Genomic DNA, 26683 nt, shown 5'->3' on the forward strand with positions numbered 1-26683 from the left:
GTGGTTTCCTCTGAATGGAAAATAGCTTCCTTTTGTTTCATTCTTCCTGTTTTACTTCTGTGGGGCTCATGTTCACTAATTACAGGTCAAGTATCCCTAACCTGAAAATTTGAAATCTGAAATACTCCAAATCTGAAACTTTTTAGTGCCAATGTGATGCTCAAGGAAATGCTCATTGGAGCGTTTCAGATTTTAGGTTTTCACATTAGGGATGCTCAACCAATATGTATTCTGTAAATAGTCCAAACTCCAAAAAAATCTAAAATCTGAAACACTTCTGGTCCTAAACCTTTCAGATAAGGGATACTCAAACTCTGTTAATACTGGGCTTGTAGACATCAGGGTTTAGGAAGCATGGCCACCTCGTTGCTCATGGGCAGCTCTTCTTCTCTGGGTAGAGATGATTAAAGTATTTTGGTCATTGCTATTTCTTCTACATGATGTCCTGTTTATGACATTGTTGTGATGATCAACTATTATCCTAAATTCCTTGCTCTTTAAAAAAGTTAACCTAGGAATAATATTCATCACCCTGTCTTTTTCCAAGGGACATTGTGAGGAATAATTAAGGGACATGTAGGTGTAATGTTTTGAGCTCAGTGGCAGGGACATTAGGCTCACAGGTATTGCTGTTATTTAGTTTCATGCTGTTTCCATATGATCAAGAATAGATTAATTTTGGAAATGATAATGATTTCATGTTCAGACATCTATTTCTACTTAACCACCATAATAGGCTTTGGCTTGAGCCCTACAAGATACCTCAACTTATAGATTAAAATCAAATAAATGAGAAGGGATTAGAAATGTTTTTGCTGCATGTTATCATTTGCTATTTTTAAAAAATTCTTTTTAAAGGAGTTGATTAAAAAGGTTCATGTTCTGGGAATGTTATGCATCTGCAATAAATAATAAATAATATTGTAGCAGTTGGCTGCTTCCACTTTCATGCAAAATAAATAAATACATTTGGTGACATATATTTGAGGATTGTGATTCTTGTAATTTTCTTGGAAATAGGGAACAACTTTACAGATGATAGAGATTTTACCATCTGCTAGTAACAAAGAAACTTAGCTCATCACACGCAGCGCTTATTGAGTTTAACATAACTTGGCATGCCAGGAATCGGAATTCTCTAAAACTTAGTCAGCCATCCCCAGGGAAGCTGACCTGACTTCAGCATGTCAAGGGAAAGGTTTCTTTGCTTCTAAAGCAAATGGCATGGTCTTCACATTGCTCAAATGGCAGAGGAATGAAGAGGGCTGAGCTTTCATGGTGAGAGATGAAGAGAAGAGCATTGTGTGGGCTTGTAAGTATCTGCACAATTTTCCCTTGTAATTAGTGAGATGGTGGACTCACTGTTGAGAAGCTACTATCTTTGTGAGGCAAAACATTTAGTGTTGGTGGAAAGGTGAATGTTCAGATGCTTAGGGAGAGAAGGGGGGTGGGAAGTCCAGACTTTCTCTAACAATGACATTTGCTTCAAGAAGGTGACATTAGCTCTCTAGGCCTGAAACGACATTGAAATGACATATGGAGGTTGTGGTTTAGTTAAGGGGAGGGAATAGGTAGGTTACCTTCAGTAGGTACAATGCTCAGTGGAGGCTGCAGAGCTGCCCACCAAGGAAGCAAGAGAGAAACCAAAGAGAAGGCATCAGAGAAGCATTGCTGCTGCTTTTGAGTTTCCTTTACTCTCCTTTGAAGAAGTGGGGATCGTTTTCAGCCTTTTGGGTCATTCTGGCTCCATCTGATGGTGTGGAGGCATGGCGCAGCTTTATGGTGGCACTGTAAAAAGATAGCCAGTGCATTGCTATAAGTAAAAATTTCTGTAAATGGTCTTGAGGTTGTTCAGCCCTCAGTATTAGAAAGAAGCCATAGGCTGGTTATGCAGGTAGTACCTCATTAGAGGATTTTATCAAGCAGTGATCTGCATCTTACTAGTGCCTCTGGGTATCTTCAAGCTTAAAGGGGTTAGGGAATGAGTTAGGTTGAGTTGAAGAGAAGGAGCTTCTCCTTCACTTCCAGCTTCTCCAAATTGTGGTTCTTACTTCCAGATCCTGGAAATGTGTTAAGTCTGATATCTGCCTAATTGATTCTGAATTTTATCCTATTGCCTTTGTCTTAAACATTTAAGCCACATTGCAAACCAAGCAGAATTTGTACATTGGTTTTCATTGCTACACTCTACCATTGTCATCCCTTTTTCATTACACCTCCTGTTTGGACCCTCTTTGAACTCTGCTGTTCTCGTGCCCTTTCCCCTTGGCCTTTGGGAGAAATGCTGACAAACTCATGCACATGAAAATACTAAAGGCCGATCAGGGTTAAAGTGTTTTCCCTTCTTGTGGTGTTTGTATTTCTTACAGGGGTGAAGACATCTTAAGCCAGAGGAATGACTCTCTAGTTGTGGAATTTCAGTCATCAGCCAGCAGATGCAGGAGGTACTATTTGGGGCATGGGGCTTTATCAGAAGCCCATAAATCATCCTAAATGACCACTGCCTGTTCCACCTTATATCAGGCCACCTTGTGCATCACATCAGTCTTGTGTGTTTGGTTGGCTTGACCTGGCTGAGGGTAGCGAGCGTGTTTGTGTGACGTTCGGCACCATAGGCATGTCACAGATGCTTGTGCACACTGCAGAGGGGAGGAGCTGCCATGTGTGCAGTGCAAGCTCATTGTTTTCACTGCAAATGCCACTATTGGTCCAAAAGTGAGAAGTTCATCATAGAGTGAGAATTCTCCTGTTGGTTAAAGCCCCCTTCATACCCATCCATAGCATGAGTTGTGTCCTTGGGGAAGTCTCCATTTGAAATCCATGGACTGTTACTGAAAGCTGGGGTTTCACATTACAGATGTCCATGAGCGGGACAGCACAATCTTGCCCTCTCCTTTGAACTTGAAGCCTGGTTCCGCGAATAAGAGTGTCATTTCCATCTCGTGCCTCCCTCGTACTGGTCACTGTCGCCACAGCCACCCCAGAGAGTTGTTAGTGACCATTGTGTGGGAGCTGAGAGCCTCTCAGTGGGTAGAAGATTCCAGAGGCCACAGCCTCCCTTTATATGAAGGTCATTGGTTGGACTCTAAAATCTAATAACTTTGGGTAATGTACTAAAGATGAATTAAAATGCTAATAGTCTCCATGTTCTAGATATTTTAACATTCCCTAATCTTAAATTGAAATTAAATGCCTTAGGTGATGTAGCAGCCTTGCCATAAGCATGTTTAGCATCACCCCTTAGACAGTGAATTTAAAGTACATCCTGGCTGCATGGGCAGAGCTAAGATAAGCAGTATTTATTTTACAATTATTTTATTTGTGTCCCCTACAGCTACATGACAGAAGTACTCTCTCTTCTTCTAAAGATAGCTATTTAGCTTTAAAAATCACTATTTTTATAAGTTCCTTTGAAACCACAGATCCTTTTATTATTGACAATATTTTAAAAGCAATACATTGGATTTTGTGGCTCCTGAAGCTATTCCAAAGCCTTTATAGATTACTTTCGTGTTTAAACCTCATAACAATACCATAAAACATACCTGCTTTATAGTGAAGACACTGGGATAAGAGAGATTGAGTGGCTTTTCCATCATCATGTCACTGGTCAGGGGAGAACCATAGTAGTTGGTGGGTGTCCTGCCTCCCAGCTTGGGCATATGCCCACTAGACCAAGCAGGATCTTTAAGGAAAGTGATGGCAAGGTCATTTAAACCAGATGCTTCTGCTAGGAAACGAGGTCAGTGCTTATTTTGAGGGATGTGTTAGTTCTTTCTGATTGTTAGTGTTAGTTCTATTGCCTACACTGAGACCAGATTTCATTATCCAGTGAGCCAAAAAAACAAGTGTATTTTCTTCCTTTAGTAAGCAGGGCCATTTCCTTATCACTAGCTGAATTAGCCCCTTTATTTTCTCCTTATTAGGGGGAAGGAACACTTTATTTCTTCCTTAGTAGTTCTTCCAGTTATCTCGTGTCTGGCCACTTCATAATTATATTTTGGGAGAATAGATATTAATTTTCTTCAACAAAAAGGCCGAGTTCCTGGATGACACAACATAATTCAGTTTCCGTTCTCTCCCTTCATTGCCTATACCCCTTCCTCCTGTCTCATTTTTCATAGTTAGGAGGAGTGATAGTGTCAAATATATCAGAAGGAAGAATTGATTCAGTAGTCGTTTGACGACTTGACTGATTAACAGAGATCAGAAGAAGGCTCATAACTGTGAAAACCACTGCAGCATGGAGTTTTAACAGCTCTTTAGGGAGCTAGTTAATGAAAGAATCACTACAGAAACACAGTCATGGAAAAAAAAAAAAAAAGAAAAAAAAATACAAGAGCATACCCATATAACACTCAGAGGCTGTGTCATAAGAGGAAATATGCTCGTAATTTCTATTTACCCATCGCTGTAATTACCGTCTGCCTTAAGATTACTTTCAGTCTTCTCCTGTCAGAGTTGCTTAGATAGTTCCTCTTTCACTTATCAGAGAAGTCTACTACTGGTTGGAACGTGTCCTAAGAGTTATTTTCCCCCTGCAGAATTTAATTAGCAGACACCCGAGCTCTCACTGCCCATGGCCTCAGTCTGATCCATGTTCTTGTTTTCATCGCCATTTGTCCATAAACCCTCTTTTGCACTCAAATGAATGTTGCATTGTGGTTTTTACCTTTAATTTTTTCATGTGTGGTTGTTCTCTTTTCTTTCTCCTGGTGCAGTGTCTATGAACCAGATAGAAATGCGTTACGGAGGAAAGAACGAGAAAGAAGAAATCAGGAAACCCAACAGGATGACGGCACATTTAATTCCAGTTACTCTCTCTTCAGTGAGCCCTACAAGGTGGATGGTTTTCAGTTGCTCATCTCCTCCCCTCACGTGTACTGTACCTCTAAGTCCCCTTAACGGCAGTCTTGAGTAGAAGAGTTGACCAAACTCCAGTTAGTCGTATGCCTGTCCAGCATGGGGTCTTACTGCCCAAATCCTGATGTCTAGTTCACACTGGCTACTCCCTCAGTACAATGTAACTTTTGTTTAACATTGAGATCTACTTGCTGTGATTTTTATCAATAATAAAGCTTTCATCCCTGCATTGATATTTCAAAGGCAGTGCCCTTTATTATGTTTTCTAAGCTCTTAGGAAACAAACAGTATTAAAAAGAGGTTGCGTTTCATATTTATCATGCATGGATCATGCTAGGATCAGGGTATCTGTTAGGGCTAATGAGAAAGAAACTGTACGATTATTTCTCAATTTTACCAAAAGCCAAACCTCTCCTCCAAAATGAGAGATCTTCACATATGTCACTAATATCTTAGGATGCATAAGCTATGGGTAGTTCAGGCTGGTGGCTTCCTGCATATTTAGCCCCATGTTCACCCTGACTTCTCTTGCCTGTCACTCTGGGTTTTTGACAAGAATAATTATTTATTTAGAAATTGGAAGCAGGCCAATCCTGAGCCAAATCTGAATTTTCAAGAAAAGCTTCCAGTGGGACTACAAAAGAGAAAAGAAAATCCAGTCCTAGATTCAAACCATTTTGTGTAGTTACAATAGTGAATTTTCTGATTTTCTGGTAGCTGCAAAATAATACCAAGGATAGATTCCTTTTTCATGTACTCTACAGCCATTACAGGTTTCCAGTTCTGGTGGGTTGCAGAGTGCTGACAGACATCTTCAGAAATGATAAGGATTTCGATTTTATCTCTCAGCTCTCATTCTGAATGTGGCAGCCCTGGCTCTGTGACCAATAATGGCACCAATAATGTTCATTATTTCCTGAGTTTCTTTTGTCTCCAACAATAGCGTGGATATGTTTTTCTTTCTCCAGACTAACAAGGGGGATGAACTCTCCAACCGGATCCAGAATACTTTAGGCAATTACGATGAAATGAAGGACTTTTTAACTGATAGATCCAACCAGAGTCACCTCGTTGGAGTTCCCAAACCTGGGGTTCCTCAGACTCCCGTAAACAAGATCGATGAACATTTTGTTGCAGATTCAAGAGCCCAGACCCAGCCCTCATCTGTCTGTAGCACTGCATCTTCCACACCAGCAGCTGTCCCTGTGCAGCAGAGCAAGAGGGGTACCATGGGCTGGCAGAAGGCTGGGCACCCGCCACCTGATGGCCAACAGAGAGCAAGTAAGAACAGGCACAGGTTGCCTGATTTGCACAAATCTGCTAACCCCAAGAACCATAATATAAAACCTAATCTCTGTATGTCAAGCCCCTCATATTCCTCCTCTTCTTCTTTTTCTTCTTCTTCCAACTCAGCACAACAGGGCTCTCTCAGGACCTTGCTTGGAGATGGTGTTGGCAGACAGCAGCCACGGACCAAACAAGTGTGCAACATGGAGGTGGGTCTTCAAACCCAGGAGAGGCCACCTGCCATGGCGGCCAAGCACAGCAGCAGTGGACACTGTGTTCAGAACTTTCCTCCATCCCTGGCTTCAAAACCCAGCCTGGTCCAGCAGAAACCGACCGCATATGTGCGGCCGATGGACGGCCAAGATCAGGCTCCTGATGAATCTCCAAAGCTTAAGTCATCTACAGAAGCCAGTGTGCACTGCACGTCATACAGAGGGGTCCCAGCCAGCAAGCCGGAGTCAGCCAGAGCCAAGGCCAAGCTTTCCAAGTTCAGCATCCCCAAGCAAGGGGAGGTGAGTCTTCTCTCAATACCACTTATGTGCAACTCAGTAATTATAAGTGACTGCTCGACTGTTGTGAATTCAGTTTCCATGTTTCTTTTTTTCAGAGATGTGGCTGATTTCTTGTGCTAGAATTTGTAGCAGTCACTAAAGGGGGAGGCAGACATGAATAATATTTTTGTAAAATCTCAAATTTATTATCATTGCAATTTTTTAGGTACCAAGTGCAGGGGGTGTGTGTGTGTGTGTGTGTGTGTGTGTGTGTGTGTGTGTGTGTGTGTGTGTGTGTGTGTGTGTGTGTGTGTGTGTGTGTGTGTGTGTGTGTGTGTGTGTGTGTGTGTGTGTGTGTGTGTGTGTGTGTGTGTGTGTGTGTGTGTGTGTGTGTGTGTGTGTGTGTGTGTGTGTGTGTGTGTGTGTTGAGGAAGGAATGCCTCTTTATTATATTTCAAGGGATTTTTATGAATAAGCCAGTGTTGACTGAGATACTATATACTAGAAATAAAAGCACTTCAAAGGCTATAATTTTTAATATGTAAAGAGATTAATTTTCATGTAAAAGAGTTTGAAAACTCAACATTTTTGTCAGTTTTGAAATAGCGCAGGACAAATTTCACAGAATAAAACTCATAATAATTTTTGAAGTAATTGTTTAAATGATTCGATATTGAATACAGTGAATATTCAAATGTATCAGATATCCCATCCATATTATAATATTTAGATCCAGGTTCATTCATGTTAATCATAATTCTTACTCGAACCCTCCTTGTCCTATAGAAGTGATCTTTGATTATATGAGAAAAGTGAAACATTTTAGTTCGTAATCTTCTGGTAGGCATTTTGATTTTATTCTAAAGCATTCATTGCATTACAGCATGTACGGAATGGGTGTACTGAGTTATTAGAGTTCTAAAAAAGCAAGTCATAGAGTTATGGAGATGGCAAAGATGCACTGACTAGTCACTTGAAGGGTAAATCTGGGTGGAATGAAGTTTTGTTTTAGAGAAGTGCATCTCATATTATATAACAAATTGATGATAGTCGTCAAGAACACATGAAGAAGAAATACGATTGTGCACCTTTGTTGTTTTGTTGTGTTATGGTATACTAACTAAAATAAAGTGTGAGTTCTAGAACACTGTTCTTAGGAACTGTTCGTGTTTGGGTTTTTTTGACATATTCTTTAAAGACAGAGTAACAATGTGGCCAGAATAGTCCTTGTATCTTAATTTGATTTAATAACCAAATGAGCTAAATGATTTTACATTTCTTGTTGCCTTTTGGACATGGCTGAGCTTCAACATTTCTGAGCTGTCGTCCGAGAGCTTACTACTGACCAATGGGTAGATCAACACATACTGCTCTTAGAGAAGGCACCCTTTTACTGTGTGAGATGTTTACAGATTTTAATGTGGAAATGAAGTGACATGCATATCAGTAACTTCCTTTGATTACCCATTTATAATGGATTCTAAAAAGTATTCATTATAAATTAATGGAAGCAAAAGGTAATTTCTACAGGCATTTAGGTTTTTAAAAGTTTTTGGAAATACATGTAAATACCACCTTATAAAACTGAATTCATCAGGCTCTTTGATTTTTGTCATTATCATTATGAAATGACCTGTACTGGCAGATGAAGCATGGCTAATCCTTTTACAACCACCAGGAATCCCTGGATCATTTTAATCCCAATGAGCTCCTTATTAAAAGGATTTACCTACCAGGAAACTTTAATTTTATTAAAGTAATAATTTAATAATAAGGTAATAATTTATTTATTTATTTTGGAACCAAGTGAATTGTTAAAACTCTGGTTAAAAGGAAGAGATTACTATTTTTGATAGCCAGTACAACCTTATGCAGAGAACTGTACAGCTTTCATGAGGCTTTGGATATGTCATTAATAACTTGGACACTGTCAGGATGCCCTTTGAGGACCCCAGATTGGGCATGACATGCTGTGCACTAGTGTTCAGTTATCACAGAAAGAGGGAAATGCCCAAGACAGGGAGTCACATTGAGAGAAATTTGAGCTTTTATACAGAAGGTGTTTAATTTCCCCTGCATGTAATGACATTGAACCAGCCAACCTGATCCCTTCCTAACATTCTACACTGAATACTTCAAAGAGGCCAATCATGCATTGACAGAGAAGAGGTAAGAAGAGGTATTGTTTGTAGAACAGAGTTATAACTCGTCGGGGTTTTTTTGGGCAGGGGGAGGGATGAAGTTCTTTTAGTAAAAGGCTTTTCATACTATGAAAAATATTGTAATTTGAATCATGTCACACTTGTCTGTTTAATCACCCCACTATTGCAATAGGAAAAGGACTCTTTTACAGTTAGCAGCAGAGTAGTATCCAGAAGTTTCTTTTCCTAACCTTCACACTCAGAGGGTTTTGGGGGTTGGGTTTTTTTTTTTTTTTTTTTGGACAATATTCCAAGAGAAGATTAAGAAATACCATTTTGAGGTATATTGTTCGCTATTTATAGGCCATTCCTATAAAATCCACAATCATAACATAGAAGCTAAAGAATTTTATCGACCAGATTTTACTTTTGCAGAAATATATGCTTTTATTTTTTAGAAGTGGTAAAACAATTTAATCTGGGAAACAATGTTAAAAATATTCATGCCTCTATATTTTTTTAATACAGATACCACTGGTATGAAAATGTCCTCTGAATAACACTGATATTAATTTCCAGTGAGGTAGGGAAGGTGTTTTTTTAGGGAAATTAAAAGCAAATTACAGAGAAATGACCTGAAGGGAACTTGCATTACTTGACTACACTTTTTCAGGATGTTAGCTATAGAGCAAGACTTATCATGGTGTGAAGAATTTGGGGGCTGAAAGGATGTGTTAGGTAAAAATGATGTAAAAACAAGGGTGGGGTGCAAAAATAGCTTTTTGGCATTGTGTAGGTACATTCCTCATAAGAAAATCAAATCAATGACTAGGTGCAATGTGATGTGAGAAATGAAAAAAAAAGCTAAGATGTGATTTCTGCCTCCAAGACATTGACATGAATTGAATAAATTAAACTCCAGTCTCAGCTTTTAATTTGCAATTTTTCTCACAGTCCAAACTAAATTTAAAATTGGTCTTCTAGCCCCAAGAAAATTCCCTCACCTTCTTCGTCTTTGTAGTAGAAAAATAATTCTATGTCATTTTTAAAAATTGGGAGTTTATGAATTTCTTTGGCCTGATTTTACACTTCATAAACTCTTCATTCTTTTTCTTACAACATCTGCACTGTATCTGCCACCATGGCAAATTATTCGTTATAATTCTTTAGTCTTCAATAATAGGTAATCAGTGTAGAAAAATCCAGTGCAATTTGATGTGGAAATTAAAGACCTCAAGAGAATTCCTTAACTGATACACCTGCCTCTTGGCTGGTTTTTTCCTGGCTCAGTTTTGTGTTTAATGAAAAACATTTTTGTTGTAGCTGAGACTTTTATTCTTGATGCCACCCCTCATTAAGTGAGTCTCCCCTGGAGTGCCACTTGGTTAGGTTTCTACTGTTAGGTGAGAGACAGGGACCTAACAAATGGCCAAAGCATGCATTCTAGAATGTTTTAGGACAGGGCACACTAATTTTTATTTCTAATCGAAGTGAATTAATTTTTGTTTCACACACATACACATTAATATTTTGCCCCTAACATGTAATTTCAGATCTAGACATTGGGGATGGTTAACCTAGAAGGGCAATTACAGGTTTGTGGGACCTAAAATTTATAGTCTTGGGGATCATCTTTAGGAAAAAAAAGAGTAGAAAAATATCTTACACATGCAGTTTTTACAAAAACATATAACCATGTTAACCACATGGCTAGGGCCCCTCCTGGGGCCTTGGAAGCTCCGAAGCTTAAATGCCATTAACTTAATGTTGTATCTGTCTTTGGCTTATGGAATAATGAGAGATGATTATTGCAATGGTCATTTTAGATTTGAAAAAAGTGCTTCATATTAGCCTCAAACTTGGTAAAATTTAAAAATAATATTTATATTCTGGGTGACATAGACAAGGGTAAAATAGGGCAGTACTATGAAAAACCTAATATGCAGAGCCTTTGAAACAAAGTATGGGTGTCTTGGGCTGTGTAGTCGGTCATTTGGCAAGTTATAGCTTCAGCAGTGGTATTCCAAAACATACACGTTTTAGTTTCTGTTTGCTATTAATTTAATAAATAGCAATGATTTGAAACTGCTCTTGCAGAGGGCTCCGCTGGCTGAGAGTGGAACTCATTTGAAAAGCTGGGGAAGCGAAGGAAACCAGTGGCTGCTGCCCATAGCTTTGTCAGTGATGAGGAGAGACAACTAAATTTGAATATCAGTTTATAGACAGTGTGTTAGGAGTTTTAGCAGTGGCTGATAACTCCTCCACAAGAACACAGGAACCATTTATGGTTGATCAGAATTTTATTTGTTAAAATAAGTGATTAAATGGCTTAAGATGCATTGATTAATCGTAGCATTTTCATGACGGGCATTCTAAAATCACTTTATGCCGCGAATACGAGTAGAAAGATGAAGCACCGTGATTCCACAAAATAGCTTCCTAGAAAAGCAATTAACTGATTTTTTTTTTTAAGTTCACAGAAGATAAATGATGTAGGTTTCCTATTTCCTGTCACTCTTGGTTACCTTTGTATGAAAATGGATTTCTTCCAAATTAAAGTCGGCACCAGCCTGTCGGCAAAAAAGGCATCTGCAAGGCAATGTGTACGTTATGTATTCATGCCAGTGGAAACTTCTTAATTACATTTGAGATGTATAATGTTTTCATATCGAAGTATGCTATCTGATTGCTCCTTCAAGAAATGAGGGTGGCCATCCTGGAGACTTGGTTTCCCTATCTGTCATGGTCTCATCATCCCCATTACCAGCACCTCCACCCTCGCTCACCCATCGCAGATGGAGGCCACGACCCTGTGGGACAGTTGTGACTTAGCAACAGCACAGATGGTCACACTCTGCGCCTCCTGTGCACATGGCGCATGGCTTCCATCCTCTTACTGAGGACGTGGAGTACTTGTACTGCGCATACTTAGAGGGGCGACGACTCAAACTTTGATCTCAGATACTGGATGAAAGCACTTTTTTCCTTATTTTAGATAGGTCATCCTGAAGGTCATAATGGAGGCTGGCAAGTGGAAGTGTTTCCATATTTTTTTAGTCCTTTTATGTTCAGCCAGCTGGGCCCTAAAAGGTAAGGCACTTAATGATATAAAATGACTTTTGTTTCTATAACCCTTTATTGAAAAATTTGAAGAAAGTGTATTAAAATGTGTCCTATTGTGTAAAGATACTAGCGTGCTTTTCCATCCCCTTTCGTCTCTGGGCTCCTTCAGATTTATAGTATAAATCCACGTTTTGTGGGCTGAAAGGTGGGGAACTACTACTGATGGTGGAGGCATTGGGGGTGGGACCCAAAGGGAGGTAAATAGCAAGCCCACTTTATTTCCCTGTCTATTTTCTCAGTTCTCATAAAACTTCCTCTGCTGGAAAGCATCTGCACAGATTACAGGGCTGCTTTCCCTTCAACTGCAATGTTACATTTGTGTTGACTCCAAACCTGGGGCTAGTCAGAAGCATGAGTCCTCTGTGTTTGGAGTCCGTTGAAAAGGGGATGTGTGATCCAGTGTCTCTTTCACTCTGAAAGAAGGTATCACTGTAGGTTTCATGGGAAAAGCCTCTTCTTTTGTATTTCATCCTTTCTTGATCAGAAATCATGTGCAATCTTTCAGGTATACAGGGAAAACGTAGAACGCAATGGTGTGATTATAGCTCTGGAGACCAGTAAGAACGGTGTCTGAATCCTGGGTCTGCCACCTGTTAGCAGTGTGACCAGGCCTCAGTTTCCTTATGTGAGGATGTGGAGAAAATGATAACACCTGCTTGGCAGAATTGAGATAAAGTATGTAATGTGCTTAGCACAGTGACAGTAGAGTAAGTATTAGGTAAATATCAGTTACGTTTCTGTTATTTAAACAACTCTGACACAAAAGCAAACAAAATATAAAAATGGATATATGATTGGGAATGGTGTTGTGTGTATGTGTGTTGGTGTGTGAGCTAGAGAGAGAGAGAGAGAGAAAGAGATGAAATTCTGAAAGTTCTTTTGTGTTTATTTGTTAGAAATAACTGAAATCTTGAAGACCAAGATTATCCTGGCTTAATATAACAAAGCGTGAGTGACGTGATTCTCCCTTATTTAATGCTTAGCCCCCTCCTGAGATTTATTCCTAAATCTGGGGTCACATTTTCTCTCTTTTTCTGTGTATCTGTGGGGTTTCTTTGTTTGTTTTCTGAGCAATTATTATCTATAGTGAAACGTATCACTTGTGAGCTTTATTTCCAATTAAATTAAATGCAAAACTAACAAGATTTGGGCTGAGGAAAACTGTTAATTTTTCAGGTAGTAAGTATTTAGAGTGAATCATTGAAACAGGTCTATTTGCAACCACAAAGTATTAAATAGCATGTTTAATTGGGGTGAGCAGTGGAATTACTTATTTCCACATGATTAACCAGCATTAGCAATACGTTTATAGTAGATGAACATGGAGTCTCCCTAGTGCCATTTACAAATCTCATTCCATGGCCACACATGCGACAAGCAGCTCCTTGACCACCCCTAGACACTCTGAAGTTGTTCTGTTTTGACCAAAGGTCAGGCATCAGGACCAACAGATGCATCTCTCTGCTGGGGGGAGTGTGGTTTCTGGGCTAGACTGTCTGAGTTTGACTCTTCATTCACTAGCCAGATGACCTTGTGCCTCAGTTGCCTTATCTGTGACGTGGAATCATGACAGAACCTATCAACAGCATTTTTATGACTATTAAATTAGTTAATATTTGTACATTGCTTAGAACAGTTGCTGGCATATAGTAGCTGTATTAGCCCATTTTTGTTGCTTATAACAAAATACATGGAACTGGGTGATTTGTAAAGAAAAACAAAATTTATTGCTTACAGTTTCTGAGGCTTGAAATCCAAAGTCCGTCTGGTGGTGGCAGCAGTGACCCAGGGGTCTCACATTGCAAGATGGTGGAAGCAGAGAGAGAAAGACAGACTCTCCTCTTCTTTTAAAGCCCTCAGAACCACGCCCCTGCACCATTTTTAATCCATTCCCCACTGCATGGTCCTATAATCTAATCACCTCTTCAAGGCCTCACCTTACAATAACCATAAAAGGATTTCCCACCCTCTTTACAGCCACAGTGGGGGCTAAGTTTCTAATACATAAAACTTGGGGGACACAATTCAAGCTTCAGTGAGTTTGGGGGGGACATAATTCAGTCCACTACAGTAGCACTCAAGAAAAATCCACAGTAGTAATTATTAGTACAATTATTTACAGTAGCTCTATCTGCTTCACACGTACCTTCTAATGTGCCCAAATCTAGATGGGTTGACAGCTCAGTATCTGGAAATTGAGATGAGGCGGAAGAATTTCACTAGAATATTAAGTTGCACAAGGTCAGGGGTCTTTTTTGTTTTGTTTTGTTTTGTATGTTTCTACTGTTTTGTTTACTGAAGCATCTCCAACTGCACCTTGCACATAGTTTGTGCTCAATAGATACTTACTGAATTAGCTAATTAATTTAAAGATACGGGTAAAAGAAGTCACTCCCCTCCAGTCACTGGCCTCCTCATGGTGGGGCCTCAGTAATTCCTGCCAGACCTTTAATGGGAACAGAGGAGCCAAGCACTTCCAACATATAATTTATAGCTGTTGTTACAAAGAGAAATGGGAACCATATCTACTGATGTACGTAAACACGGCACATATAAAATAAATCATAGAGCTGTATGCTGGCCTCAGAAACAAGCTCTGAAAGGGCAGTGGCGGCAGACCCTGCCTCTTTTTCCTTGTTCTCCTTTGTTTGGCTTTCATGAGCAGAGGCTTTGCTTGGGGAAGCTTGTGCAGGTGTGTTGTGTGCGTGCTGCTCAATGGTCATGTTCTCTGGCAATAGGACAGGAACTACAGCAAGAGGATGTGGGAACAAGGAGGCACATGAAAGGAACAGGGGGAAGCAGGGGAGAGCCCACATTTTCAAACTTTCTGCCATATGAGTTAAGTTTTAATGGATTCAAAATGGCCTACGATACAGGGAGTCCTTACAGGCACCCCTTGATCTATGGGGTGCTGATTCCCAGAATGTCCCCCAGTCCTTTTCCTCTGTGTGCCATTTTGTGCTTTATTGATTCTGTTTCTGTCACAATTCCTATTTCAGTTATTTATGGGAATGCATTGTTTCATTATTTAGACAAAAAAAATCCACACATTTATCCAGAGCTGTTTGTTGTCTTACATCTACATATCCTTCAGAATTGTTGCTGGTTACGTAGCATTTGGGTCCACATAGCCCTTTGCAGGCCTTTAATACACAGTAAATGGTTTATTGCATCTAATTATACATCTAATTTATAATTTGAAAGTGAGCAGAGTTGTCATATACAATCTTTTGTAAATTTTGTGTTCATGTTTTTTACTCATTTTTTCTTGAAGTATTTGTATTTCTTCTTACTGAGTTAAGAGTTCTTTAAATATTAAGAAAATTGACATTCCCTAAATATGTTATAAACAATTTTCCCAGTTTGTTGGTTAACCTTTGTTTTTAGTGGAGAAATTAAAATTTTGTATCTCTCTTCCTTTCTGATCCCTTTCTTTGCTATTATGGTTAGAAAGGCTGTTCCCAAAGATGCATTAAGGAGTTAAATCTAACATATGAAACCATAAGGAAATAGATGAAAAGATATCTATCCAGAATTTATTTTGATATAAGGTAAAGTTTTGCCTATTTGTTTATTTTTTCAGACAGTCAAATCCCAGCATGATTGATTTATTGGTCCATCCTTTATTTAGAATTTCAGTAAGATATTATTCAGTAAAAGATAAATACTCTCTTCGTGGAATTTGTAAGACAACTTCATGTGAAACTGGAAATCTTAAATCAAAACCCTTCATCCTTTCTTCAAGACCTTGAAGAAGTGCTACCGCCTCCTCAGTCTGCTGCGGCCACCCCAGAGCGTGCTGTCTTCTCACTTTGTGCAGTGTCACCATGTGTTACGTTACCCTGTATTGTGATTTCCTCTTTCTTGTCTCTGTCTGATCTTACAAATATACTATAAGCTCCTTGAGGACAGACTCCCTTCCATTTATCTCTGTACCATCATCTTCCAGAATGGGTCTTATTAGAGCTAATACTGAATTATTTTGTCCCTCGGGCCTGAACATTGACTTCCCGCACCTGAAAAACAGGGAGACAAACGTACTTTTACTGGTTTGAACGTTGTTTGATAGACCAATGACAAAAATAAAAACGACTAGAGTGAAGTTCAGGCCTAGGTATAATCTGACCCAAACTTAATCTCCGTGAATTTACCAGACCTCTGCCACTTCCTAAGCATATCGTTATCTTTCGTGCTTTTCTGTCTTTGCTTATGCCTGGAATATTATCCTTTCCTAGTATTCCTGCCAAAAATCTTCCTTCAAGCTCAGTTTCTCTTATAAAAGATAATAATAACCTTTGGAAATTGATCATTGTTAATATATTGCCATATTTGTTTTTCATCTTATTCTCGATATTTTTCTGTTTACTCGTTTTTATTAACAAGATACATGCTCATTTAAATAATTTGAATAATGAAGAAAAATGAAATTTAAAAACTCAAATCCTACCATCCAGGAAAAAAATCACAAACATAAGATGACTTCATTCCAGATAACATTCTCTCTCTTTCTTTACCTGTCTCTCTTTATATTTCTTTGGTTTCATCAAATTCAATGACTTTCTTGAACTTTGATACATATTCTTTTAATATGGCCATCGTGTTTCTTCTTATAGGTAATTTTGTCTTTCTACTTGAATACCTAAAGAATTCTTTCTTTAAATTTCTACAGCTTAACCAGATTATGTCTCAGTAGTAAGCATTTCCTGAAATATAGAGTGCTCTTTCAATCTGCATATCAGTTTGTTCTTCTAGTTCAGTGGTTTTTTTGTTTTTGTTTTTGTTTTAATATTAAGTGTTTACACACATTGTTTGTACATACTGTTTTTGATCTGCCTCTTAAAGGAATTATCCTCACACTGAATCATTTTTGTCTTTTGTTCATATCTTATTAGTTCCTCTGTAATTACTTTGATTTGTATTTTTTCAGCCACATTGACTATTATCTTCCTAAGCCTTTCCTGTATGTCAGTGATTCCATTTTTGGTGTCTATTCTGTTTCCTACTGTCTCTAGTTTTTTTTAAAATGAGTTTTATCTTTATTTTTAATTAGTTTAACTTTTCTGTCATGTGATCAGTTTTATTAGAAAAAACTATGCCCCCATGAGTACATAAATCATTTTTTCTAAGAGTTTATAAGATTTTAATTATAGTCTATTTTGTTAATTATAAGATTAACTTATTTTCATGGTTCAAGCTTTTATTTTTCATGAAAAAGTTAGAAATCAAACTTTTCTTCACTTATACTGTTAAATTTTGGTTCCTCCTCTTAAGGGACATTTTTCAGTACCAAAAGCCCTTCGAAAAGGAAGCATCTGTTACATATTAGTTAGAGGATGGAGCTGCTTCATGGGATGGATTCCAGATAACAGTGGCTTAAAATCAAGAGTTTATATTCCTGTCATTATGCATCTGAGGTGGTGTGCTGGTTCTGTCCTGTGACTGCCGACATGGACACAGGCTCCTTTCATTCTGTCGTGTTACTCTTAGCCATGTCCAAGATGGTTTCTTTTTCCTTTTAGCCATCAGGAAGAGGGAGTGGGAGGGCATATCCTGCCCTAAAGGTGCAGCCTGGGAGGAGCACAGACCTTTTTCTCTCATGTCCCCCTGGCCAGAATGAGTCACCTGGCTGTAGTTTTCAGCTGGGAAATAAGGCCTTGATGCTGAGTCACCATGTGCCCAGATACTATTTTTGTTATTGTCAAAGACATGACTGGATATTGGGGAAGAAGAAGCAGCCTCTGCCATGTAGTGGGTATTGCTTTCTGTCAGTGGCTGTTTGTTGAAGGGTTTAACTTCTCTCACGACTCTGTGAGGCCTTCACAGGTAGGGACCACCTCCCCATCCTCATACCCTCCATGTCTGAGTTCAGCATATAACAGGCGTTCCATAGTTATATGTTAAGTTGTTGTTTTTGAGTTAAAATGATACAGTCTATGTAATTTTTTGAATTTCTGAAAGAATGGGATCTATAAATTTGTGAAGTGTTTTAGAACATTCTGGAAATTTTTGACAAATAAGAAAAGGCTTCCTATTATTCTAGTTGGATAATTGCCCCTGAAATCAATGATAGCTACAAAGTATATAAATTTGATTGAAGTAGGAATAAATATAGCCAGTAATATGGGCTCTTCTTACTCAATATGAAAATGTCTTTGGATAATAAGTGGATTCCTATCTAAATTCATGAGTTCGCTTATGACATTTGGGTTAAGCCTGAAATGGACTAATCTTTTTCTGATAAAGTTTCATAAGCTGTGATTTCTCTGGTGACCACATTTAATTAGATATTAAATAAACTGCTTATCTTTATACCAACAGGTTTTATGACTGCATTTTTTCCCCTGAGCTGTATTTCACAGATTAAGTAGCTAGCAGAAGTAAAAACATAACTTATTTAGTAAACTATAATATCCTTATATTAGAAATTAAAACATGCATACTTTTTAAATGAAAAATGTATATTTAAGCTTAAATGTAAAGGAAAGAGATAGGGAAGGTGGTCTAAATGTATAAATTCCAGTGAAAGTTTACTTTGCTTTTCCAAGTACTGTTTTTTTTCTCCCTAGAAATTGGCTGTGCTTCTTGAAAGTGGAAAAGTTCCATTTAATATGCCAAGGCTGAAACATTTGTGATAAGGTTCTGAAGGTTTTAATTAAAAATCCTGAGTTTTCTTTTTCTTCTTTTTTCTAATGCTATACATCACAGTAAGATTCTCCAACTTCAACATTATCACATTCTAACTCAGCTTTCCCCTCCAACTGTTGCAGTGGAGAGGAGATACTTGCAGGCTCTGTGAATGCTGAACAGCAAAGATTAATTTAATCTGCTGTTTTATCGAAAGGTACGCCACAGAGATTGATCTAACAACACCAAATGACCTTTTGTATAGATCGCAGCAAGACAGTGTCTGAACTGCCTGTAGTACTAAGATCCAAAATGGAAGGAAGATCAGCAATTGTCAGATTGTTTAAAGGCATAAGCTTGTGAAGGGTTTGACTTTTCTCAGTTCTATTCTGTTTCCCTAGAAGCAAGGCAAATTTTTAGAAGAGATTCTTTCACTCTCTAGAAACTTATTTCATTTCATCAAATTTGAAGTAAAATGATTTTTACCTTTCTTTGTTAATCCCTTCTCCTCACTTGGGTAAATTTCAATTGAAGACTGTGCAGAGATAGGCAAGCAGGGTCTCTGTCTCTCAGGAAGAAAAAGGGTTGTCTCAGCTGGCACAGAAACGGTGGATTCAGCTGGGGTTCATCTGAGCTCCTGGCTTACATTTCTGGCACAGACCACACATTGGTATCTTTGTGGGCCTTGGTGGTTAAACAACATCCAAGCTGTAGTCTTCTTTTTCCAACTGCTTCCTAGTGTTTCCACTTTATTGGTCTAAGCTCAGGTTGACCGTAGCAAGTAATACCGCGGTCTCGCTGAAACTTGATGTCCTGGAAACATTTTGAATACTTCTGTATCTATAACATATCTATACCTTGTTGATGGCTCGTCTCAAAAGTCTGTCATATTCTTCAAAATCTTAGTGCTACCTTCCTATTTAAATATTTTACTCTCCTACTAGCTTTTCTAACTTTGAATGTCCATCCAGTCAACTTCTCTTTAATAAAACGTAGGCAGCATTATCTAATTAATGAACCTGAAGATCCAGTTTCACCTGTTTCTTCCCTAGCTCTAAAAATTGGCAAGCTACCTGTTCCCTGAAGACCTTTTACAGACAAAATGAAAATTACTTAAAGATAATTTTATAGTGAATTTTTAAAAATTTTACGATCTTAACATTTTTAAGTGTACAATTCAGTAGTGTTAAGTGTGTTCATATTGTTCTGCAACAAAATTTCATAATTCTTGAGGGTTTTTCCCCTGTCCCTCACTAAAAAAGAGAGAATGTAAATTCTATTACATTTAATACAGGTTTGTGAGTATTATATACTAAAGTGTTTGAGGACTCCATGCTGGTAACTTGAAACCATTGTATGCAATTAAGTGGTGGCCACTGGAATTTTCATTGAGCTCAGATATGAGTGTTCTACTCCCTCTTCCTTGTCCTGGGTGTCTTCTCCATGAGTAAGGACTGTGCTCACTCATGTTAGGCACATGGTAATAATGTCTGTCAAGTGACTGTGTGGGATGATAAGACTATTGTTAATCTAGGATATTGCTTTTCTTTACTACCCTTGCCAGAATACAGGCTAATTCCCATGAGGTTCCAATGAAACACAGTTCATCTACATCAAGGAAAAAATGCTAATATCGTTCACACCTTCACATAGCAATTAAAATGAAAAAGAGCATGTGAAAGCAGCAGAATGCTTTTCTAGTATCGCTAATGATCTTCCCATTCAAGTGAATTCTGTGATTTTATTTGCATTCTCAAATGCCTTAGAAACAAGTAAGATGAAAGGGAATATCACATTTTTAACTAATTTTCAACGTTTTTTTTAATAGGACTAAAAAATATAGTTTGGGTTAAAAGTCACAGATGGACTCTCAGGCTTCTTTCCAGACCTGAGCCCGTGATTCATTCTTTCCTCTCTCCCTCACTCCCTTCCTTTTAATCATTATTGTACTAGTTGCAAATGAAACTGCCTGCAAGACTTTGGTCAATTCTCTTAATTGCTCTGGCTTTCAGGTATTTTTAATTAGACCCTATTCTGTTCCAAACATATTTTGATTCCATGTACCAATGACCAATATTGAAAATATAGCATAAAACATTGTCAGGCTCAGCACTATATTCTGTTCTGGATAATGTAAAAGAGAACCTAGGATTACAATATCAAATAATGTTATATGTCCATAAATCTGATTAATTAATTTTATGTTTATATATTGAAATATTGGTTTTCTGGATTCCATGCTCTTTTGCTCTGTATGTTTTTCTGGAAGGACTTTATCCATTCTGATGACTTCATATACGATCTGTATGATTACAATATGTATCTCTACTTCTGACCTTCCTTCTTACCTAAGGAACCATACTTCTAACTGGTTTCTTGATGTGCCTATATGGATGTTTTCTCAGACATCCCATAAATAAAATGCCCAGCACTGACCATGCTACCTTTTCCACAGAGCAGGCTTCTCTGAAACTCTGTCTTGGGTAAAGGAGGGCCTTTTATGGGGTCTCTAAGCTAGAGCCTTTGAAATCATTCTCATTCTCTGTGCTTCCATCATTCCATCTCTATTCCATCACTAATTTCTTTTAATTTTATCTTAGTCCCTTGAGTGGGATACCTCATGCCTGTGTCATCACCACTTGACTTCCTATCATTAATCTCTTCCAAACTTAGTTCAGTCTCCATGTCACTACCAGACATATACTTCTAAAAAATATTTTTCTATAGTAAGGAGAAGGAAAAAATAAATCTAATCATGTTGCATTCGTGCTCCAGCAGCTCCCTTTGTCCGCCACTTTCCTAGAGCAGCTTTCAGTATCCCCCATGTAGATTCTGCAGAACCCTGGTTTTGAGGGATGTCAATAGGTCTCTGAAAATGATGTTCAAGTTAAACTGCTTCCTTTATTGCCATATTTCTCAGCCCTCTTGATACCAAATGTGTATACTATGAATCTCTGAAAGGAGACTATAGGATGCAGCATATCCCAAATGTACTTGACCACAAATTTTTTGTTTTGCAAAGCAACCCATAGAATTAGTATTCTGGGAAACATATGTTAGAAAATACTAACATAGAAGATAAAAATCTAGAGACTTGGGTCCAACATACAGGACCCTTCACAACCTGACATCATCTCACCCCTGTAGCTGTAATCTCAGGACACTGCACCAGGTACGCTACACTGCAGCCAATCAGCTTAGCTATTGTCCCCTAACATATCATGCACTTTCAGTCCTCTGTGCTTTTACCATGAATTTCTCCATACCAGAAATCTGCATCCACTGACCACAAACCAATCAAGACAAACTACCAACTAGGCCTTCTTTGTCATCTTCTCCGTGAAACCTTTTCTGCTCCTCCTGGAATGAGTTGCCTTCTGTGTTCCTTCACAGCACTTCTTCCTGCCACATATCCCCCCCTCACACCCCCTGCCCCACCGCTCCCACTTCTGGCCCTGGCTTATTTATTATCCACCCATCCATCCTTCCATCCATTCATTCATCCACCCAAACAATCATTCCCTCCGTTCATCCATTCATCCAGCCATCCATTCATTCGTCCTTCCAGCCATCCATCATACTATATTTTCACTGGGTTCACATAGCTGCCTCTTTTATTGGTCTGTGAGCTCCTGGAGAGCTGGCATCCTCTCTTATTCATCTTTATATCCTTGGCACTGAGTACAGTGCTTAACATGCAGGTGCTTCATAAATTAATGTTGAATTAAATAAAAAAGCTTTAAAGAAATCACATGGCAGTTATTTTCATAAAGGGTTCATGATGTTTTATAAGCAAACATTGTCCCAGGCTCGAGATTAAAACAATAATACACTTTATATCTTACATCTTGTCAGAGTTCTGGCTGGACACTAAGTTCTTAAACACCAGAGAATGCATTTTCAAAATGTATGGCTATTGCAAGAGTCAGCTCACAAGTAAAACTTTCCTTTGGGGTAGCAGATGGTTGGTAGAAAAGTGTATTTGAAATCTTACAATTTTGTTATGGATACAGACCTACTTTCCTCAAATTCTGGCTATAAAATAGTTCTTTAAAACAAACAAATGTCCGGCCAAGCATAAGTGAAAGTCCAAATAGCATTGTTTGTTCCGGCTAAAGTTGAGAAATTTAAACGTAAATACATTTTAAATAAAATTAAATTTAATAAAAAGTGAAAATTTTAATAACAGTTAAAAATTAAATTAAAATTAAATGAGCCCTGTACTGCTGTAGGTCCTCAGCTAGATCTCAGACTGGCATTAACCAGATGGCCTGTGGACGGATCTAAACTGACATTAGCTTAACATGCCAGCTGCAGGTATGCCCATCTATTTTTGGAATCATTGCAGGTGAGAGCAAAACCTAATATGTAGGTATTTCAGTTCACTTCACCAAACACCAGTTTGTGGGTGTTTTGTTGTGCGAGGTACAAATTGTCTAGGACTTTCACTTACGGGGACCCCAAATAGATGAACACGAGGATGATGGACAAAGTTCTCCATACCTCTTTCTTTTAGGCTTAATGGTTTAAACATTAATGACTGTGTAGGATCAAGCTATCAGAAGAGAATTAAGCCTTTGCAACAATGTTGAAATAGATGAACAAACCTAAAGGGTGAGGTCAGAGAGACCCTCCTCTCAGGGTAAAGGAAGTCTCTTTCTGCTTTTCATCCCTGGATCTTGCGTTGATGGTCACCAATTGACATGTGCAGCTGTGAAGCTGCTTAAGGCAAAGTGTGCGTGATTATGTTTGTCACAATCAGCCTTTGTGTTTACTAAAGACCCCACTGGATGAGAGAGTGTGCCAGACAGTGTTCATGTTCTGTCACCTCATCATCAACAACCACTACTTGTTTCCTACGTTTATTTCTCAAAGTACTCTGTTGCCTTAATGGTCACTCAGTAGCATAATTTCAACTTGGGAAAGTGCAATTCTGAATGAAACCCCACGATTTAAACTACCAGTCAACCTTACTGAAATACACATTGGATATTTTGGCAGCTGTAGTGTTTTAAATCTAATTCGAAGTATTCAAGGGCTCAGAATATACTAGGTAAAGTTGAATAGGCATTATCTTGCATTTTCTACCTTTGTGTTGGCTTATTTACATCTATGATTTCTGTATGGACTATTGTTCTTTAGGTAAAAAGTGTAAGGTCAATTTTAAAATGTGCTTTGAACCACATTTTACTGCAAATTATAGGTTTAAAACTGTTTCTTTACCTTAAATTGCAGCAGTGATAATGCAGCTTACAATAAATATTATTTAGCATTCACACCTTTGGGGAGGAAAATCAGTTTAAAGTACAGTTGTCCCTCAGTATCCTTAGGGAATTGGTTACAATACCCCCGCCCCAACCCTGCAGATACCAAAATTTGAGGATGCTCAAGCTCCTGATATAAAATGGCATAATACACATCATCCCGTATACTTTAAATCATCTCTAGGTTACTTATGATATGTAATACAGTGTAAATGCTGTGGCAAGAGTTGTTACATTGTAGTTTTATATTTGTATTGTTTTTATTGTTGTATTGTTCTTTTTTATTTTTTTGAATACTTTTTTTCACAGTTGGTTGAATCCTCGGGTGTGGAACCCACAAATACAGAGGGCTGACTATTAGACAAGGGACTCTCCTAGAGCTATTAATTTAAGGTTAAACATTTGGCCAATTTAGTCATTTAAAAAGTGAAACTTATAACCTGATAAAAATTGCTAAAAAGGGCATTGTTGCTACAATGTCTTCAAGGTTTGTGAACACAGGATGGATGGCATGACATGAAGAGGTTATGGCTAAAAGTGATGAGCAAGGGCTTATGGTTAACACTAAAAATAATGAAATTCAGTGTGTGCCCGACATATCTCTTTTATTTTTTACATCTTCTAAAAGTACAACTTATATATAGAAAAGTGATCATAAGTATACAACTTACGAATTTTCAGAAACTGAACACACTTGTGTAACCATCGCTCAGTTCAGGAAATGGAGCATGACTAGACCCCTAGAAGTCCTCTTGTGCCCTCTCCCAATAACAACCCCACCTGCCCAAGGGTGACCACCATTCTGACTTCTAACTGCAAAATTATTTTTGCTCTCTTTTGTACTTTATACTATTGACATCTTTTGTTCAGCATTTTGTTTGTGAGATTCATCAATGCTGTTTGTGAATTGTAGATTGCTCTCTCTCATGGCAGCGGAGTTGCATTTCATGAATTTATCCTGAACCATCACTTCCTATTGTAATTTTATCATTTCATTAATTTCATTTCTCTGGTTTAACTTCACACCAATTTACCTTCACACCAATTTACCTTTAAAAAGGTCAAATGCAGTTCTTTTTATTGCATGTGCCATGCAGCCTTTTAAAATACGGATAAATGAGGCAGCAATAAATTTAGCAAATTTTATGAGTAAAAGAAACAGGTAACACACTTTCATTATTTGAAAGGGGTTGTGTCTGTGGCAGTTCATTGCAATTCTGAATATGTAAAAAGAAAGTGAATTTGGTAGAAGGCCAAAATAAATTTAGTTGCAAGACGATGACAGAAATATGGTTGTGCTTAGGTTTGAACGTTGCCTTGTACTTTATTGTTGACTGTATAATATTTTTCAGAGAATATTTTAAAGCAGAAAAGGTTGATTTGGTTTGGCTACCCGGTACAGAATTGCCAGTATGTAAATGCCTCACATCTGTGTATTTGTTTTGCTGCAGATATAACCAGCAAGAGTTTAGTGATGAAATCTGTTCTTAATTATGAGAACAGCTGTTGGAGTGGTAGCCATTTTGTTCCTCCTGATGTGAAGTTGCCTGATTTACTCATTTTTGCTGCATTTTTCAGGGTTGCTAGTGCAGAAAGGGGCCCCTTTGCAAGAGGCTGCAGTTTGTGTCTGAGAGCCAGTGCAAATGTACTAACTCTACGCAGCAGGGAGGTTTTATCTGTCCTCCTCATACACGGCAGGCTGTCCTGCCTCTGCTCAGCACCAGAGACCTATAAAACCACCCAACAAATGAGGGGGCTGTTAAGTGTTCTGGCAAGAGTCTCAGGCAGCAAGCAGTTTCTGTGAATTAACTAGATCCTTCTGATGGGCTTGGGGGGGTTGGCGGGGTGGGCAGAGTTGGACGATATAGAACTGGAACAGATGGTATTAATATACACTACTATTTTGTTTTTAGGTTTGTAGATTTATTAATATGCCTCTTTACATTTCTATTCAGTTATTTTTATATCCATAGAGCTATAGCTTATTTATCATCATGTTGGTTACCCAAACAAAGCAAAATACATTTAGATAATTGTTCAGACTAGTTCTTATGCAACCTTAATACTTGGTCCAGAACTCCACAGATGGGGACTATATTTATTTTATCTAGATATATTTATTTCATAGTGTACTAAAATAAGGATTTTGCATGAAACTGGATGGAAGCTGAGTAAAGACGATCTCTTGCAGTTATTAAAATTTTTTATATAGGACTGAATTTAAAAACTTCACAGACTCCTTTTGTATAGAGAGGTGAATGAATTGTTTCATTGGGAGTGAATGATACTCATGTATCAGTCTTAGATGCACTGTGCATTTGTTTATTCTCCATGTTATTTCAGCTCTAGCCACAATCCCCTTAACACTTGAAGCTTGACATTTTTAAAGACAACTTACACTAAATTGTAAAATTAAAAAATAAAAGACTAAAACAAAAATGCAAAAACAAAGCTTCCTCTTATAATCTGGGAGGAAAACACTTTCATATTTTGTTTTATGTAAAAGAGGCAAGAGCTTTTCCCTTCTCATGCTTGAAAACCAATGTTTTATAAGCTTTTTGAAGTGGATTTCTTCCAAAATGAGTGAAATTAAAACTAATGTTATTTAGATTAATTTTTATGCTCTGCTGGCCCTTTTTGAAGCTATGCAGTAGTATTGCAAAACTCTAAACCTTATAAAAACTGCTCCCTGGCAGCATCATTCTCTTTCTTATTTTAATTAAACTCAGACCAATGCAGAACAATTATCTGAGTAACTCAGTCCATTAAAGCCTCTTTCCACAAAGAATTCATGGAAAAGTGAATTTTTCTCACCTGAATTGCCTATCTAAGATAAGTACGTTTTTTACCTTCTGGCCCTTCTGAAGTCAATAGGTAACAGGAGACAGTC

At 38.1% G+C, this 26683-nt stretch overlaps 1 protein-coding gene across 1 annotated transcript in view; it reads left to right on the top strand.

Moving 5' to 3' along the window:
* Nucleotides 1–26683, top strand: part of AFF3 (ALF transcription elongation factor 3) — a 420437-nt gene that overhangs the window by 6277 nt on the left and 387477 nt on the right. The window contains exons 2-5 of the mRNA XM_063077832.1: nt 2370–2444; nt 4722–4842; nt 5832–6144; nt 6277–6662. Of these exons, the coding sequence (XP_062933902.1) occupies nt 2370–2444; nt 4722–4842; nt 5832–6144; nt 6277–6662 (895 nt within the window). The remainder of the gene's footprint in view (nt 1–2369; nt 2445–4721; nt 4843–5831; nt 6145–6276; nt 6663–26683) is intronic.

Source organism: Cynocephalus volans, chromosome 14 (assembly GCF_027409185.1).
Source record: "Cynocephalus volans isolate mCynVol1 chromosome 14, mCynVol1.pri, whole genome shotgun sequence".
In the NCBI taxonomy this organism is placed as follows: domain Eukaryota; kingdom Metazoa; phylum Chordata; class Mammalia; order Dermoptera; family Cynocephalidae; genus Cynocephalus; species Cynocephalus volans.